The sequence below is a fragment of the Ranitomeya imitator genome, chromosome 4 (genome assembly GCF_032444005.1).
Source record: "Ranitomeya imitator isolate aRanImi1 chromosome 4, aRanImi1.pri, whole genome shotgun sequence".
Classification (NCBI taxonomy): Eukaryota; Metazoa; Chordata; class Amphibia; order Anura; family Dendrobatidae; genus Ranitomeya; species Ranitomeya imitator.
The window spans coordinates 251,474,257-251,492,381 of NC_091285.1; the positions used below are offsets into that span (position 1 = coordinate 251,474,257).

The 18,125-nt window shown below is 42.3% G+C and overlaps 1 protein-coding gene across 1 annotated transcript in view; it reads right to left on the reverse strand.

Annotated features, from left to right (window-relative positions):
* The window catches only part of LRIG3 (leucine rich repeats and immunoglobulin like domains 3), a 49,107-nt gene that overhangs the window by 22,579 nt on the left and 8,403 nt on the right, over positions 1–18,125 (reverse strand). Inside the window, exons 2-3 of the mRNA XM_069764496.1 lie at positions 8,707–8,778; positions 8,534–8,608 (exon numbers count right to left, since the gene is read on the reverse strand). Of these exons, the coding sequence (XP_069620597.1) occupies positions 8,534–8,608; positions 8,707–8,778 (147 nt within the window). The remainder of the gene's footprint in view (positions 1–8,533; positions 8,609–8,706; positions 8,779–18,125) is intronic.

The window sequence follows — 18,125 nt, forward strand, 5'->3', positions numbered from 1 at the left end:
GTAAAGCTGCATGAACCAGTTAATTAATTTTTTTTTTTTTTTTTAATATAGGCCACACAGGGATCGTTAGGTTAATGCATTGAGGCGGTAGGCCAGTCTGAACAAATGAGTTTTTAGGGCACGCTTAAAACTGTGGGGATTGGGGATTAATCGTATTATCCTAGGTAGTGCATTCCAAAGAATCGGCGCAGCACGTGTAAAGTCTTGGAGACGGGAGTGGGAGGTTCTGATTATTGAGGATGCTAACCTGAGGTCATCAGCGGAGCGGAGGGCACGGGTAGGGTGGTAGACTGAGACCAGAGAGGAGATGTAGGGTGGTGCTGAGCCATGGAGTGCTTTGTGGATGAGGGTAGTAGTTTTGTACTGGATTCTTGAGTGGATGGGTAACCAGTGTAATGACTGGCACAAGGTAGAGGCATCGGTGTAACGGTTGGTGAGGAATATGATCCTGGCAGCAGCATTCAGGACAGATTGGAGCGGGGAGAGTTTTGTAAGAGGGAGGCGAATTAGTAGAGAGTTACAATAGTCCAGACGAGAATGAATAAGTGAAACAGTAAGAGTTTTTGCAGAGTCGAAAGTAAGAAAAGGGCGAATTCTAGAAATGTTTTTGAGATGCAGGTAAGAAGAGCGAGCCAGTGATCGGATGTGGGGGGTGAATGAAAGGTCAGAATCAAGGATGACCCCAAGGCAGCGGGCATGTTGCTTTGGAGTAATGGTGGAACCGCAAACGGAGATGGCAATGTCAGGCAAAGGTAGGTTAGTAGAGGGAGAAAACACGAGGAGTTCAGTTTTTGACAGGTTTAGTTTCAGATAGAGGGAGGACATGATGCTAGAGACAGCGGTAAGACAATCACTGGTGTTTTCTAATAAGGCAGGCGTGAGATCAGGAGAAGAAGTGTATAGTTGGGAGACCAACTCTCCCATTACCAAAATAGAATCTCCTCTGTATACAAGAGGGGGAGGAGCTCTGTCTCTAGCTCCTCCTCTACATATTTCCTCAGCAGCTGCTATGTAGGGGAGGAGCTAGACAGCTCTTCCCCCTCCTATATACAGAGGAGATGGCAGCTGCTACTGAGGAGACTCTGTGTAGGGGGAGCTAGAGGCACAGCTCCTCCCCCACCTATATACAGAGGAGGTGGCAGCTGCTACTGAGGAGATTCTGTGTAGGGGGAGCTAGAGGCAGAGCTCCTCCCCCTTCTATATACAGAGGAGGTGGCAGCTGCTACTGAGGAGATTCTGTGTAGGGCGAGCTAGAGGCAGAGCTCCTCCCCCACCTATATACAGAGGAGATGGCAGCTGCTACTGAGGAGATTCTGTGTAGGGGGAGCTAGAGGCAGAGCTCCTCCCCCTTCTATATACAGAGGAGGTGGCAGCTGCTACTGAGGAGATTCTGTGTAGGGCGAGCTAGAGGCAGAGCTCCTCCCCCACCTATATACAGAGGAGATGGCAGCTGCTACTGAGGAGATTCTGTGTAGGGGGGAGGAGCTAGAGGCAGAGCTCCGCCCACACACACAAGTAGCAGCTGCCCTCTCATATTATAAGGGCTTGTTTCCACTTGCGAGAAACACGTCCGTGTCTCGCATGTGAAAACCAAGCTCTGGCGCCGGCACTCCAGAGCGGAGCGTGCAGCCGCACAGCAACACATGGAGCCGCACGCTCCGCTCCCAAGTGCAGGCGCCAGAGCTTGGATTTCACATGCGAGACACGGACGTGTTTCTCGCAAGTGGAAACGAGCCCTTAGATCCCATCTCAGTAATGGGAAAGGGTCATCACTGAACACAGATTTTACCTCAGAATTGAGAACTTTTATAATGACTGATCAATTCTGGCGGAAAAAGAAGCAGGTTTCTCTGAGATACAGTGGGGCAAAAAAGTATTTAGTCAGTCAGCAATAGTGCAAGTTCCACCACTTAAAAAGATGAGAGGCGTCTGTAATTTACATCATAGGTAGACCTCAACTATGGGAGACAAACTGAGAAAAAAAAATCCAGAAAATAACATTGTCTGTTTTTTTTAACAATTTATTTGCATATTATGGTGGAAAATAAGTATTTGGTCAGAAACAAAATTTCATCTCAATACTTTGTAATATATCCTTTGTTGGCAATGACAGAGGTCAAACATTTTCTGTAAGTCTTCACAAGGTTGCCACACACTGTTGTTGGTATGTTGGCCCATTCCTCCATGCAGATCTCCTCTAGAGCAGTGATATTTTTGGCTTTTCGCTTGGCAACACGGACTTTCAACTCCCTCCAATGGTTTTCTACAGGGTTGAGATCTGGAGACTGGCTAGGCCACTCCAGGACCTTGAAATGCTTCTTACGAAGCCACTCCTTCGTTGCTCTGGCGGTGTGCTTTGGATCATTGTCATGTTGAAAGACCCAGCCACGTTTCATCTTCAATGCCCTTGCTGATGGAAGGAGGTTTGCACTCAAAATCTCACGATACATGGCCCCATTCATTCTTTCATGTACCCGGATCAGTCATCCTGGTCCCTTTGCAGAGCAACAGCCCCAAAGCATGATGTTTCCACCACCATGCTTTACAGTAGGTATGGTGTTTGATGGATGCAACTCAGTATTCTTTTTCCTCCAAACACGACAAGTTGTGTTTCTACCAAACAGTTCCAGTTTGGTTTCATCAGACCATAGGACATTCTCCCAAAACTCCTCTGGATCATCCAAATGCTCTCTAGCAAACTTCAGACGGGCCCGGACATGTACTGGCTTAAGCAGTGGGACACGTCTGGCACTGCAGGATCTGAGTCCATGGTGGAGTAGTGTGTTACTTATGGTAGGCCTTGTTACATTGGTCCCAGCTCTCTGCAGTTCATTCACTAGGTCCCCCTGCGTGGTTCTGGGATTTTTGCTCACCGTTCTTGTGATCATTCTGACCCCACGGGGTGGGATTTTGCGTGGAGCCCCAGATCGAGGGAGATTATCAGTGGTCTTGTATGTCTTCCATTTTCTAAATATTGCTCCCACTGTTGATTTCTTCACTCCAAGCTGGTTGGCTATTGCAGATTCAGTCTTCCCAGCCTGGTGCAGGGCTACAATTTTGTTTCTGGTGTCCTTTGACAGCTCTTTGGTCTTCACCATAGTGGAGTTTGGAGTCAGACTGTTTGAGGGTATGCACAGGTGTCTTTTTATTCTGATAACAAGTTTAAACAGGTGCCATTACTACAGGTAATGAGTGGAGGAAAGAGGAGACTCTTAAAGAAGAAGTTACAGGTCTGTGAGAGCCAGAAATCTTGATTGTTTGTTTCTGACCAAATACTTATTTTCCACCATAATATGCAAATAAATTGTTAAAAAAACAGACAATGTGATTTTCTGGATTTTTTTTTCTCAGTTTGTCTCCCATACTTGAGGTCTACCTATGATGTAAATTACAGACGCCTCTCATCTTTTTAAGTGGTGGAACTTGCACTATTGCTGACTGACTAAATACTTTTTTGCCCCACTGTATATCAAATAATAAGTTGTCTTAATTTTGATTTTATAGATGTCTACAGTCACATTACGAGACTGAAATCTTCAGGTTATGCAATGTACACACAGTATGGATTCCCTTCCATCACAAGATCGTAAGTATGCGATTTGCATAGTTTCGGTCCCGTGCCCCCTATCAAGCTTCTCATTCGAGCAGTCGTCACTGGCAATCACTTGACTGCTTGTGCTGGCGATAGAGGGGACTCCTGACAGTGTGTATGACTGGCTGCACAACACTGACTGCAGCATGGAAAGCCGTATAGAAAGAAGTTTGCTTGTTGCCATAGAGAACTTTGTTCATATTTCATAAATTACATTAGAAAGTTCAATTCCGATTTTAAACTATACAGATAACCCAGCATTTCTATGTGCGGCCCTGGAGGCTCCAGCTTCACGTCTGACACACTGAGGGGAGGCTGGCCGTCTGCCGCAGTTTAATACATAGCTTATGAACTGAGCCCCATTTAAGTCACTGACAGGTGGGAATTAAAATTGAGATTTTGTTGGAGATTTCATATTAACGTTATTTAATCGATTCCGATTGGTAATTCATACATACAACGCCACCACCTTTTCAGATACCCAGGTAACCCCTTAAAAAAACACTGGCGTCAAGATGCACATCTGGCCGCAACATCTGTGCGCCAACAAATTCTCATTTGGAATGGAAATGTGACTTCACGCAGAATGTAAGTAACGGTTTAGGAAAAAAGGAGTTTTAGTAAAAAGGAAAAAAAACAAAACCAAAAACACAATGTTACAGATGGCATATTACTATTATTTTAACACCATAATTAAGACCAAAATTGGCTTGAGGGATTGTAATAAATGATACAGGTGTAGCGTCCCAGAAAAGTAATGTGCAAAAGCAGCAGGACACAATACTGGTTTAATAAGAAGGTAATTACTGACAAGGTGTTAAACCCATAAATTACTGGCGTGAAACTCTCCTGTGCAGCGGGCTTGTTACAGCAGGGGCCAGTAATTTCCTGAGCTGCACACCCTCTAAATTGTAGCCTGAAAGTGCTCAGTTGTAATCCGGGCTGGTGCACAGTGACGCCTTTGTGCCCAACACTCATTATACATAGATATTTATTATGGCTGAATGAATAATGGATTCTCTATTATAGAAAAAAAAATTAACATGGCCTAAATGTTCTCAAAATAAAATCAGAATAGAGTATATTTATACAAAACAGTACTGCCCCCTCCAAGTAATGTGAAATAAAGATTATTATTATGTGAAAGTATAGATTTAGATCATAACTGCTGAGCGTCTAGGCCTTTTACTGCAGTTATCTCGTAAAGCCTTCACACCTTAGGCTACTTTCACACAGTTTTTTGTCATCAGGTAGAATCAGGCAAATTTTTGAAAAAACAGATCCATTGCAAATTCTGAAAAACTGATGCAATGGATCAGTTTTTTTTTTTATTTTGTTTTTTTTTGCTGGAGCCGTTTTTTTTTTTTTTCCTAATTAACCCGGGCATAGAGTGACTTCCTGTGGGAGAGGGAGAGACCCCAGAACGGAAAATGTGCATGATTTGAAAGGAGAAATGCATGAAAAACCGGATTCATCATTTCACATCTCCGTTTCATACGTTTTTCACTGGATCAGTCGCTGGGCGTTTTTTTGCCAGACAGAAAAAAAAAATTCCTCAGTACGTTTTCTCCGTCCGCCGGACGGATCCGGCAAAAAACGGATGAAACGTGTGGCTATCAGGCACAATCCGGCGCCAATACATCTCTAAAAAAACGGATCCATTTTTTTTTTCAAAACTCGCTGTATTGTGCCTGATGGCAAAAACCTGATGTTAGAAAGTAGCCTTAGAGATCAATAAGAAATAATGACTGACAAGCTAGTTAAAGTTACGCCAATTGCTAAAAAAAAAAAAAAAAACAAATGTAGCAATTTTTGCAATTTAGTAATAAAGAAAAACTGAAATATCACATGGTCATAAGTATTCAGACCCTTTGCTCAGTATTGAGTAGAAGTACCCTTTTGAGCTAGTACAGCCATGAGTCTTCTTGTTGCATCATTCCTTTTCACACCTGGATTTGGGGATCCTCTGCCATTCTTCCTTGCAGATCCTCTCCAGTTCTGTCAGGTTGGATGGTGAATGTTGGGGGACAGCCATTTTCAGGTCTCTCCAGAGATGCTCAAATGGGTTTATGTCAGGGCTCTGGCTGGGCCAGTCAAGAATGGTCACAGAGTTGTTCTGAAGCCACTCCTTTGTTATTTTAGCTTTGTGTTTAGGGTAATTGTCTTTTTGGAAGGTGAACCTTCGGCCAAGTCTGAGGTCCAGAGCACTCTGGAAGAGGTTTTCATCCAAGATATCTCTGTACTTGGCCACATTCATGTTTCCTTCAATGGCAACCAATCGTCTTGTCCCTGCAGCAGAAAAACACCCCCGTAGCATGATGCTGCCACCAGTATGTTCACTGTTGGGATCGTATTGGGCAGGTGATGAGAAGTGCCCGGTTTTCTCCACACATAGCACTTAAAATTATCACCAAAAAGGTCTTTCATCATCTCAGACCAGATAATCTTATTTCTCATAGTCTGACGCCTTCATGTGTTTTTAGAAAACTATGCAGGCTTTCATATGTCTTGCACTGAGAAGAGGCTTCCGTTGGGCCACTCTGCCATAAAGGCCCGACTGGAGGGGCTGCAGTGATAGTTGACTTTGTGGAACTTTCTCCCATCTCCCTATTGCATCTCTAGAGCTCAGCCACAGTGATCTTGGGGTTCTTCTTTACCTCTCTCACCAAGGCTCTTCTCCCACGATTGCCCAGTTTTGCTGGACGGCCAGGTCTAGGAAGAATTCTGGTGGTCCCAAACTTCTTCCATTTAAGGATTATGGAGGCCAATGTGCTCTTAGGAACCTTGAGTACTGCAGAAATTCTGTTGTAACCTTGACCAGATCTGTGCCTTGCCACAGTTCTGTCTGAGCTCCTTGGCCAGTTCCTTTGACCTCATGATTCTCATTTGGTCTGACATGCACTGTGAGCTGTGAGGTCTTATATACACAGGTGTGTGCCTTTCCAAATCAAGTCCTATCAGTTTAATTAAACACAGCTGGACTCCAATGAAGGAGTTGAAACATCTCAAGGAGGATCACAAGGAAATGGACAGCATGTGACTTAAATATGAGTGTCTGAGCAAAGGGTCTGAATGCTTATGACCATGTGATGTCTCAGTTTCTCTTTTTTAATACTTTTGCAAAAATTTCTGTGTTTTTTCAGTCAAGATGGGGAGCAGAGTGTACATTAATGAGAAAAAAAACTTTTTGAATTTACCAAATGGCTGCAATGAAAGAAATTTAAAAGGGGTCTGAATACTTTCTGTACCCACTGAACATATTTCCAGTTTTACATATACTAGAGATAGCAGATGCACACATTTGAGAAAACACTATACTAATACTAACTAGATTAAGGACAGCTGCAATGGTGGTCAGTAGCAGCGGACAAGACTCCTCTCCTTCTGTTTAGCAAAGTAAGCACAGTGAAGCACCATGAATACAGCAGAGGACTGGAGAAGGAGGAGCAGCGAGGAAGGCAAGAAGTCCAAGGGCAGAGGACAGGTGGTGCTCAGTGCATAGCGCTGGGCTTCATCCTCCAGCTTTAGGGAATGTGCACACGTGTAATGGTCCAGTGGATTTGATAAATCTGCAGGGCAAAAACGCTGCGTTTTTGCTGCAGATTTATTGCGGATTTACAACTGCGGTTTTCTATAGGAGCAGCTGTAAAACCGCTGCGGAATCCGAAGAAAGAAGTGACATGCTGCGGAATGTAAACCGCTGCATTTCCGCCCGTTTTTTCCCACAGCATTTTTTTTGTTTCCCATAGGTTTACATTGTAATGTAAACTCATGGGAAACTGCTCCGGATCCGCAGAGTTTTCTGCATTGTGTGCACATACCCTTACACTGCACACGACAGAGCAGAGATAGTGGCGGTCTGCATCCCTACTCTGCCATGCCCTGTATAATATGCTCAGTTGGGAAGATGGGCATATGCGATGCAGGTGGAAAGTAAAACCAGTCTACAGAAAACAGAATGGAATGTGGACGGCAGCAGGATTGTAATGCAATATGCTGAAAATAGGATTGCAATACAAAACCAAGACGAAGTATTTTCTTAGGATTGGAAAGCTTTACCGATCCTACTCTTGGTATTTGATTTACTTTTAAGCAAAGAGCCAAGATGAAGCTCTTACTTTGCCAAGGGCAGTATGAAGCAGAGAGATGCATTCTACATTTTATTATAAGAAAATTTAATCTGAACAAGTGGAGGCAGTAATAAAGTGACCGAGATAACTAGTCACCGGGAGAGTTAAAGGAGTTGTCCGCTACTAGGACAACTCATCTCCCATGTTTGGCCCTCTTAAAATAACAAGGGCTTATACTTGCCTCCCGTGCTGACACCATTCCAGCAGTTACGTTCCTGGGGCTCACGTGAGCATGGCGTTAAATGCGTCACTGTCCCCGCCTTCAGACTTTAAGTAATGAGAGCGGCAGGCTGCAGCCCTCCCTTCCAGTTAATCACTTCTACGTCTGAAGGTGTGGACAGTGACATGAGTGCTGACTGGGAGCAGGGCAAAACCTGCTTTCTTGTCAGTAAAACAGCTGCTAAAAAAAAAAAAAAAAAAAAAAAAAAAAAAAAAAAGCAGGTTGTGCATTTGCAGCGTTTCTTGCTGCGTTTTTATTGTTTCTGCTGCATGGTGATAAATTTTAATCAGGGCCAAACACTCAGTTTGAGAAGGGGTTGTCCTTGCAGTGGACAACCCCTCTGACTTCTCCCCACCTACCTGTGCTTGACTGATTGAACTTGGAGAATCCTATCAACCTAGCAAAGAAGTGTAGGGAAGAGCCTGCCCCCATGACTAGTCTTCCCGTTCACCTGTGCAAAATAAGTTTCCTTAAAGAATGCACTTAAGGTATGACAAGTATGCGTTTTGCTCATTTTTTGCCAGATTGACAGTACGTTTACACAGACCAACACCTGGGATCTATAATCTTATAGACAAATGGTATACTTACAAGGAAAGAAGTGTAATATTTGCTGACAAAGGGCCAAGATTGGGGATCATCTTCAATTCATTTCTATTTAATCTCCTGTTTACAAAATCAAAACACATGTTACAGTTCAAACATTCAATATTACCAGAAATATCACAGTGCAGTTCAGAACAACTCGACATGAACAAACTTACAGTTCACGCAGATTATGTAGGTGACTCATGGAGCTAGCTTGGAGTGAAGAAAGTCTGTTCTGGCTTAAATCCCTGAAAGAAAAAAACAAAACAAATATCACATGGTGAGAAACATTCTGTTAACTAAATAATGCTAACCTTAAAAAAAAAAAAAAAAAAGAGAGATCGTGTAACATGAGCTAAGGAATATTACTGGTCATTTTTCTTCCATACTGACAAGTTTATCGTTTACAAATATTTAAAATGGAAAATAGGTTGAGAAGATCATTAGGAGTTCGTTTGTGTTGTTAAATCGTAAACTCCAAGAAAGGAGGACAAAAACAAAAAAAACAAAAAACAAACAAACAATAAAACACAGCAAACCATTCCATATTGGAAAACTACATCTAGCACCTTAAAAAAAGCACAAGAAAACGCCGGCCCTACTAATAAAAAACACCTTTTCCTATTCACGCAGCACATGAAGAGGTGAGAAAATCTGTTCTCCTGGGATTAGGCCCAAACACTAGAGCAGAGTTTTGAAACTATTAAAATACTGCATGATGGACCACAGCGGAGCCAGACACTTTCACTCGAAGCTCAAGCCCCCGTCCATCTGGATTCCATCACTGCGGCCACAAGCGGAACAACTTCCACCATGAATCAAACAGACTTTGGTATTTTAAACACTGAAAAAATGTACCGCTTTAACTTTTTTACATTAATCTAGAGGGCACAAAGGAGATCACTGGAAAGGTTTTACAACCATGCATAATTGGGGAGCTAAAATAAACCGGTCTCTGACACCGCGGCATAAAAACACCCAAAATCTTAGTGGAACGTAAAAATGCACCAAGATCCTTTTTCATGTGAATTGCTGGTAAATTCTGGGAAAAGCAGACACCCGCTTCTAAATGCACCTGGATCTGGGAAAGTCATTATTTGAAAAGATTCCTACAGCGGTGGTCTCGCTAACACATGTTTTCGGAACTTCAATCAATTTTTAATGCCATATACCTCCAAATACACTAGCAGCAGCTGTAACCACAGTCTGTCAACTATAAATGCAAGGAGAATGCCTGCGCAAGGGGAAAAAGGTTTTCTTTTTGGAAAGTTAAAAAAAAAAAAAAAAAAAAATGGAAAAATTAACTGCAGGAAGGTGAGGGAGAAAAGGAGAAAAAAAGAAAACCCTGGCAGATGGGATTTTTAACATTATCTAGACATTTCGAAAAAGTACAGATGTTTACTTTACATTAATATAAAACCCACAGCCCCAAAGGATAGATTTTGAATAAATAGCTTCGCATGTACACTTGTCATTTTGTAACATATCTACGATTTAAAAATAAGAGAAAAAAAAAATTGATCTGTCAATGGATGATCATTTGTTATGTTCTGTTCCCTGAAAAAAAAAAAAAAAATGTATTCAGTTCCATTTTTATTTTGGTCTTGACTACATTTGCAGACTGCGTTTTTCGTTTTAGCAAAGTCAAAAAAAACTAAAGATTGCGGTAACACGAAAGACATCTGAATATGGAAATAACTGGACCCTAACAGTGTTCTGACATTTCAGAATCAACAACATGGGCAGCAAAATACATGTAGCCTGCTGTCAATGTGCAAGAGAAAAAAAAAAAAGTATGGAATCCAATCATTTTACTATTCTTTTGTGCTTTTTTTTTTTTTTTTTTTTTTACACTTAATGGGTAACAAAATTATATATACACCACCTACTGTCAAAAAAAATAAATAAATAAAAATAAATAAATAAAAAATAATAATAATACTTTAGCTCCACACTTCATTACTAAGATAGGACTGGTCAATAGCCAACACATGTAAATCACATGAAGGTAGTTAGTTTACACTGGCGACAAGGGATGGATACATATACAAAGTACCATTGAGGACTTTGCCTCCACCTAAAGACAGTGCTCTCACATTACGGCAGGGCAAGCAATTGGCTGCACGAGTCACATGTCTCAGTGACTGGGAAGGGGGACGAATGGCAAAATATAATCACATTTAGTCCCCAGATGACTCCTCCTTTATGTCCACAGTTGTAGATGCATTGTTTGGAGAGCAGCTTGACCACATGTGGCCCTCACACCCACAGACATGAAGCCCTGTGACTCCAGGGCCAAATGTCACAGCTGGTAATTGAGGAAACACAGTGGGGTTTCTGTCTTCAGCTCTGGCCTTATTTACACAGATGCAGTGTTCCTCAATGAATTTTAGGAATGTTCACCTGAAAGGAACAACACAACTGAATCTGCCTTGTGAGATGTGTGTTTATTTGACACATATTCAAGTTTGCAGCTAAGTAAACAGCAAATGTGCTGGCCGAGTCCTCTGGAAACAAAGCCAGACGTAGAAAACAAGAATCCCCATTACTGCTGCACACAAAATCAAGCTTTTACATGCAGTATAGCCTTCAAACAAGTTAATAAAGGAAAAAAAGACCTCGGGTAACGGGAGGGAAAACGTTTCAGTAACCTGTCAAGAGTCCAGATTTCATTTGAGCAGAATAGAATAGAAATGGCCTTGTAAATAACATGAGAGGCCATTGTGTGTCCACTGTCCAACTTCTCACACTGGATCACACTCATTACCGCACACTTCTGTGTCAGAGGTATGGCTTCCTACCTGGTCTATTTATTGACATGTGTGAGCGATTAGTAGCAATTTCCGGAGAGAAAATGGTGGGCTGACGACACTTCCCCTGCAAGACGTGAGTGGACGCAGAGAGGAGTTAGGCTACGTTCACATTAGCGTTTCGCTAATGTGCGTCGCTGTTGCGTCGGCGACGCAGCGGCGACGCGCCCCTATGTTTAACATGGGGGACGCCTGCGTTTTTTTGGTAGCGTTTTCCGACATGTGCGTCGTTTTCGACGCTAGCGTCGGACGCAAGAAAATGCAACAAGTTGCATTTTTCGTGCGTCCGATTTTCGTCAAAAAACGCACGCGTCGCAAAACGCAGCGTTTTTGCGCGCGTTTTTGGTGCGTCGTGCGTTGCGTCGCCGACGCACTGGCACGCAACGCTAATGTGAACGTAGCCTAAGGAAAACCAGGGGGGGGAAAAAAAAAAAAAAAAAGGGAGACTGCAACACAATGTTTCACAAATTGTGCCAAGAAAAAGGAGACATGTGGCATTAACACAACTGTGTGTCACAGTTCAAGCACGGATCCGACGGGGTCCAAACATTCTGGGGACTTAATAAAAAGTAACATTTCTGTGCAATATGTAATGGAGGTGTTCTGAACGCTTATTTTCATGCTTATTGGCGCCTCTGTATGTAAATTGATCCCCTCAATGCATGCGTGACATCAGACTTCGCTCATAATAGCTGGAGTGTGCATATCACCTCCGCCCTTGCTTCTGGGTATCTTTGGGCAATCGTTTCCTCTTCCTTCCGAGTGGCGGTGCAGAAGGAAGGTGAAGCCAGGCAGAACGTGACGCAAAGTGAGGACAGTTGTGATCTGCGAATACCTGAGCCTTCATAAACGGAGGCTGACACTACACATGCAGCTAGGGGCTCATTTTACATAAACAAAACATTGCAATAAGCTCTGGAGGCAGATTCTCTCCAAGTGCTCTGTCTCACCCAGAGATCTTAAAGCTTCAATTACATATTAACAATAAGGATTTTTCTGCAAGTCATTGGATCGTTGATATAAACTTATCAGTTTTTTTTTTTTTTTTTTTTTTAACTTTCTATGACCTGCATGCCCATATAAAACTGCAGTTTGCAGCGATGTGGGTCCTGTGTTCAAATCCCACCAAGGACAAAATCTACAAGGAGCCTGTATGTTCTCCCCGTATTTGCATGGGTTTCCTCCAGGTTCTCTGGTTTATGCCCACATTCTAAATACATGCAGATTGTCCCCAATGTTGCTCACAATGTCAGAAGCACAGCAGAATATGATTTATAAGTTATTATTATTATACTACACTGCTTAGGAAAATTGATCCTTTTAATAGATCCATTTTAAAAGGGGTTGTCCACTACCAGGACAACTTCTCTACCTGAATGTTTGCCACATTAAAATACATACACCCCCCCCCCCCGTTCTGACAGTTTTAGCAGTGTCGGCATTTGGATCCCTGGGGCTACCATCAGGTTGTTAGGCCATATTGATACTAGAGTCCCTTGTACTTGGCTTCAGACATATAAATCAAGAGGAACCAACAGCTGCGACTGGTCTCATGTGATCTATCCCAATGAGAGTGCTGACACTGCTGCAAAGGTGAGGAACAGGAGGAGAGGATTAAAGAGATTAAAGTGTATTATTTTAACAGGGCAAACATTTAGATTGAGAAGGGGTTGTCCTAGTAGTAGACGACCCCTTTAACTGTAAACTCCCAACACAGCGCAGTCAGACTTAAGGTACCGTCACATTAAGCGACGCTGCAGCGACATAGACAACTATGTCGATCACTGCAGCATCACTGTTTAGTCTTTGTGTGGTCGCTGGAGAGCTGTCACACAGACAGCTCTCCAGCAACCAACGATGCCGAAGTCCCCGGGTAACCAGGGTAAACATCAGGTTACTAAGCGCAGGGCCGCGTTTAGTAACCCGATGTTTACCCTGGTTATCATTGTAAATGTAAAAAAAAAAAAAAACACTACATACTTACATTCCGATGTCTGTCGCGTCCCCCGGCGTCAGCTTCCCTGCAATGTGTAAGCGCCGGCGGTAAAGCAGAGCGGTGACGTCACCGCTGTGCTCTGCTTTACGGCCGGCGCTGACAGTGCAGGGAAGCTGACGCCGGGGGACGCGACAGACATCGGAATGTAAGTATGTAGTGTTTGTTTTTACATTTACAATGATAACCAGGGTAAACATTGGGTTACTAAGCGCAGCCCTGCGCTTAGTAACCCGATGTTTACCCTGGTTACAAGTGAAGAAATCACTGGATCAGCGTCACACAAGCCGATTCAGTGATGTCAGCAGGTGATCCAGCGACGAAATAAAGTTCTGTCCTTCTAGCTCTGACCAGCGATGTCACAGCAGGATCCTGATCGCTGCTGCGTGTCAAACACAACGATATCGGTATCCAGGACGCTGCAACGTCACGGATCCCTATCGTTCTAAAGTTGCTCAGTGTGAAGGTACCTTTACAGGGCCATAAGCCATTTATGGTACTTCCACACTTTTTCTGTTGGACTTCATATTTAGCAACAAAATATATTAAAAAAGAAAACACTCCATCTCATTTGACTATACATGCAGAAAATAGATCTTCGTACACATTAAAGCATTTAGTAAGCAAATCGCCAGATGGCTCAGTGGTTAGTACTGTAACTTTGCTGCATCATTACAGTCCTGAATTCAAATCCTATCAAGGGCAACATCTGCAAGGAGTTTGCTTGAATTACCTCCATCAGTCTAAAGACCTACTGATAGGGAATTGAGATTACAATCCCTGTCCCCATTGGGGCACCCAATGTAGTATAAGTGCTGTGGAATAGGATAGTGCTGTACAAGTAAAAAACACAGCCATACAAACTCTGTAGTGCCTTATGCATGAGCCTAAAGGGGTTGGGTGAGTGTTAAAAATATTACTCATTTGATGCCCCTTCATTACAGAGTTGTGTCTCCTTGTAATAAAGGTTTCTTCAGACAGGTGGGCATGTACCATAGAACCTCTGTTGCTGCTTTTTATTCTCTGATGCTGGCCAAATCAAAGCACCGTACTGAAAGTTTGCAGCTTTGGAACCAGGGAACATAACTGCTCTAGAACCAGTGCAGCAGCACCAAACTGGAGGAAGTTCATTTAAATGTAAAAATCCAGTGAAGGGTCCTCAAAGGTGAGATTTCCTGCAGCTAGCTGATTTTTCACACCTTTAAACAACCTCTTCAAGTGGAGATAGTAGAACACTCATGTGCATGTCATCACGAGTCCTATTTATACAGCATGTATAACACAAAAGAGAATTTCACCCTAAGAGTTTTCCCTTGTTTGTAGGGCGATGAGAATTAAAAGGAGAGTCCCCCAAAATGCTAGTTCACCATAATCTTGCAGTGTAAATGGACCCACCGAAAGGGACAGACTGGGCAAGTGATGTGTTTGAAGGGGCTCCCCACTGTCTTTCAAAAGAAGTCAGTGGAGAGGTGGTGGATTGGATTTTCAGTGCCAGATCCTTTTGTCATCAAGAGACATAAGTCAGGAGTCTGGCAGCAGCTTTCTCTTCTCTCCATGTTGAAAACACATGCATGTGTATGGGTTTGTTGGGAGACAACTGTTGAATGAATAAGGCTACTTTCACACATCAGGCTTTGTTGCAGGCACAATCCGGCAATATTTAAAAAAAAAAAAATAGATTTTTTTTTTTTTTTAACGCCGGATCTATTTTTTCCCATAGAGTTGTATTAGCGCCGGATTGTGCCTGATGGCCACAGGTTTCATCCGTTTTTTTGCCGGATCCATCAAAATAGTCTTTTCCGGCAGACGTACAAAACGTCCACTGCAATGTTTTTTTGTCCGGCGGAAAAAAAACCGCAGTGACGGAATCGGCCAAAAACAGATGAAACGGAGGTGTGAAAGAAGAATCCAGCGTCCTGATCAGGTTTTGACAATATTTTCCATGCAAATCATTGAGATTTTCCATTCTGCTCTCTCTCGAACCAGGAACACAAAAAGTACATGAGCATTAAGGAAGACTGGATTCGGCTAAAAAACAGATCCGGCACATGAGTTTTTCTCAAAAAAAGTCGGATCCGTTTTTTACAACATTAGCCGGATTTAGCCTGACACAAAAAACCTGATGTGTGAAAATAGCCTAAACATTCACCTTGTAGTTCTCTGACTTGTTTGGTCAACTATAAAAGAACACTTTGGCGTTAGGTTCATATGTTTGTAATGAGGGAAATCCACCGCCGGGCACCTCTAGGAGGTAATTTATCTTCCTTGATAACAAAACGATCTGCAGACTTAAAATCAGCATGAACGGGTACAAAAGCCATTATCAGAAAATATCCTATTCTTCAGATAAGGCTTTAGGTGTTAAATATATTTTTCAGAAACTCCCCCCCTCCCATGATGCAATCTGGCTTAAATAAAAATGGGAAATTTTGAAAAAGTCACACCGGCCACTTGCGGACTTGTTTAGACTCCCTGTTTCAGGAAACAACACATGTACTTAGCCACAATGAAGACAGACTCCATCTTTTGTATTGAAGCATCTAGACTAGTGATGAGCGAATATACTCGTTACTCGAGATTTCCCGAGCATGCTCGAGGGTCCTCCGAGTATTTTTTAGTGCTCAGAGATTTAGTTTTTCTTGCTGCAGCTGAATGATTTACATCTCTTAGCCAGCATAAGTACATGTGAGGATTCCCTAGCAACCAGGCAACCCCCACATGTACTTATGCTGGCTAATAGCGGTAAATCATTCAGCTGCAGCAAGAAAAACTAAATCTCCGAGCACTAAAAAAACACTCGGAGGACCCCCGAGCGTGCTCGAGAAATCTCGAGTAACGAGTATATTCGCTCATCACTAGTAACTACTGAAAAATCTTCCTGAAAGGACCCGATCTATAAGCTTATAAACCATCAGTTGCCAGTGTAAAAATTAAACGACTTTTTTTTTAAATCAGTCTCTTCAATGGGAGGATCTGCCTAATCTGAAAGACTGGATGCTAGAGAGGAGGTTTCCAAACCAGGCAGTTTGTACACAGGACTGCAGCCAGGCTGCTCCGTCAGCGAATGGAAACATGGTTGTTAACATAATACACTTTTCTTTGTACAAACCCAGCCGTAATACTGCACAGCTAACACATACACTGGCAGAAGGAAGATCTGTTATAAAGTGATGTTATGGCAGTATGAAATAATCTAGGTGGGAGGTGGATCACAGAACAAAACCGTCCATCAGAAGCAGAGGAGAGACAGTGACAGCAGTAAGTAGAGGCTTTCTGGCTGCTGCACTGGGTTTGTGGGAGCCTCGTCCACAGCTTACAGGCAGGTTGCCACCAAACTTTATTGGCAGGAAACCAGACTACACTCTTGGCTCTGACATATACCTTCCCTGCCATGTTCTTGACCACCCAGCCAGGGAGGGGGAGGAGTTTATGTAGTTAGAATGGACTAGATTAAAAAATGCTTACTTTGTGGCTGCTCTTACCCAGCTGCCACCTAGTGAAAATACCTGCTTGTGACCATTAAAAGATGCAAAACCCAATTTATAACTACACATTATGGTTGTTTCCAGCCTTTTCACATTGGAGAGCTTCAGGAATAGAAATAATAGACAGATATTAGGCCCTGGACGAGTAATGTGGTGCTATTGAGAAGACTCCTCTGATAGTGAGTGATAAGACATGGCAATTCCTTTCTGAAAACTGTATTTGCTTCAAATCCATTATAAAAATAAATGAATGGTAAGAAATCAAGATTGTAGATCGACGGACAGCAAAGTCAGAAAAACTGTTACAATCAAAAAGGACCAAAAAAGTGTAACAGGGATTACAAAAGGTTATTGTCATAGTAGGGTACTTATTTGGCTCTATTCAATAGCTTATTGATGAGTAAGAGAAGGAATATATCATTCATTAAACTAATTTTTTGATCTAGAAAGAAAGGAAAAGAAAAAAAAAAAAAAAAAAAAAAAAAACACACTGCACACACAGAACAGCTTGCCCTCTGGACTACATTGCAATCAAAAGCTCTTCATCATCCAATTGAAATGGAATGCACTATTCCATATGTTGTCAATAGAGCCGTTCTCGGAGAAGAGAGCATGGCCTCCAGATGATGTCACTGAACACAATTAGCCTTATCTGGATCTTACAATTAGACACAACCAGAACATTTTTCACAAATTAGACGCATTTCACGACGTTTTAGAAACTTCAACACGGTCTTAAAGAAATCCTCCCACACAGACAATGCTCAGATTTCCCCTTTACAGAGAAACAGTGATGGAATGAGAAACTATAGAATTGTAAATTATATATAAAATATGGATATATTTAAGATATATATATATATATATATATATATATATATATATATATATATATATATTAATATATATTATAAGATTAGGATATCTTTAGTTACCACTAGGAAACTGCAAAGTCCGGGTGGACGTTGCAGATTTTCTCTTGGAAAGTTTAAAATGGTTAATAAGTTTTGCAGGACAGTATAGAATCCTTCACCAATAGGATTGTTCCTCTAGTTCCAGGACTCCAATGGTCCCGGCAGATCTGTTACTATCCAGCAGTGATGACGAGCTGTACAGTCCCGATTCATCAAAGCTTTTACATCAGAAAACTGCTGGAAAAGGCTATGAAAAGCTGCAAACAAAGATGTTACGACTTCTGTTTTTTCCAAACCATTTTCACTTAAGGTACCTTCACACAACGATTTCATTAACGATATCGTTGCAACGTCACGCTTTTTGTGACGTAGCAACGATCCCGCTAACGATCT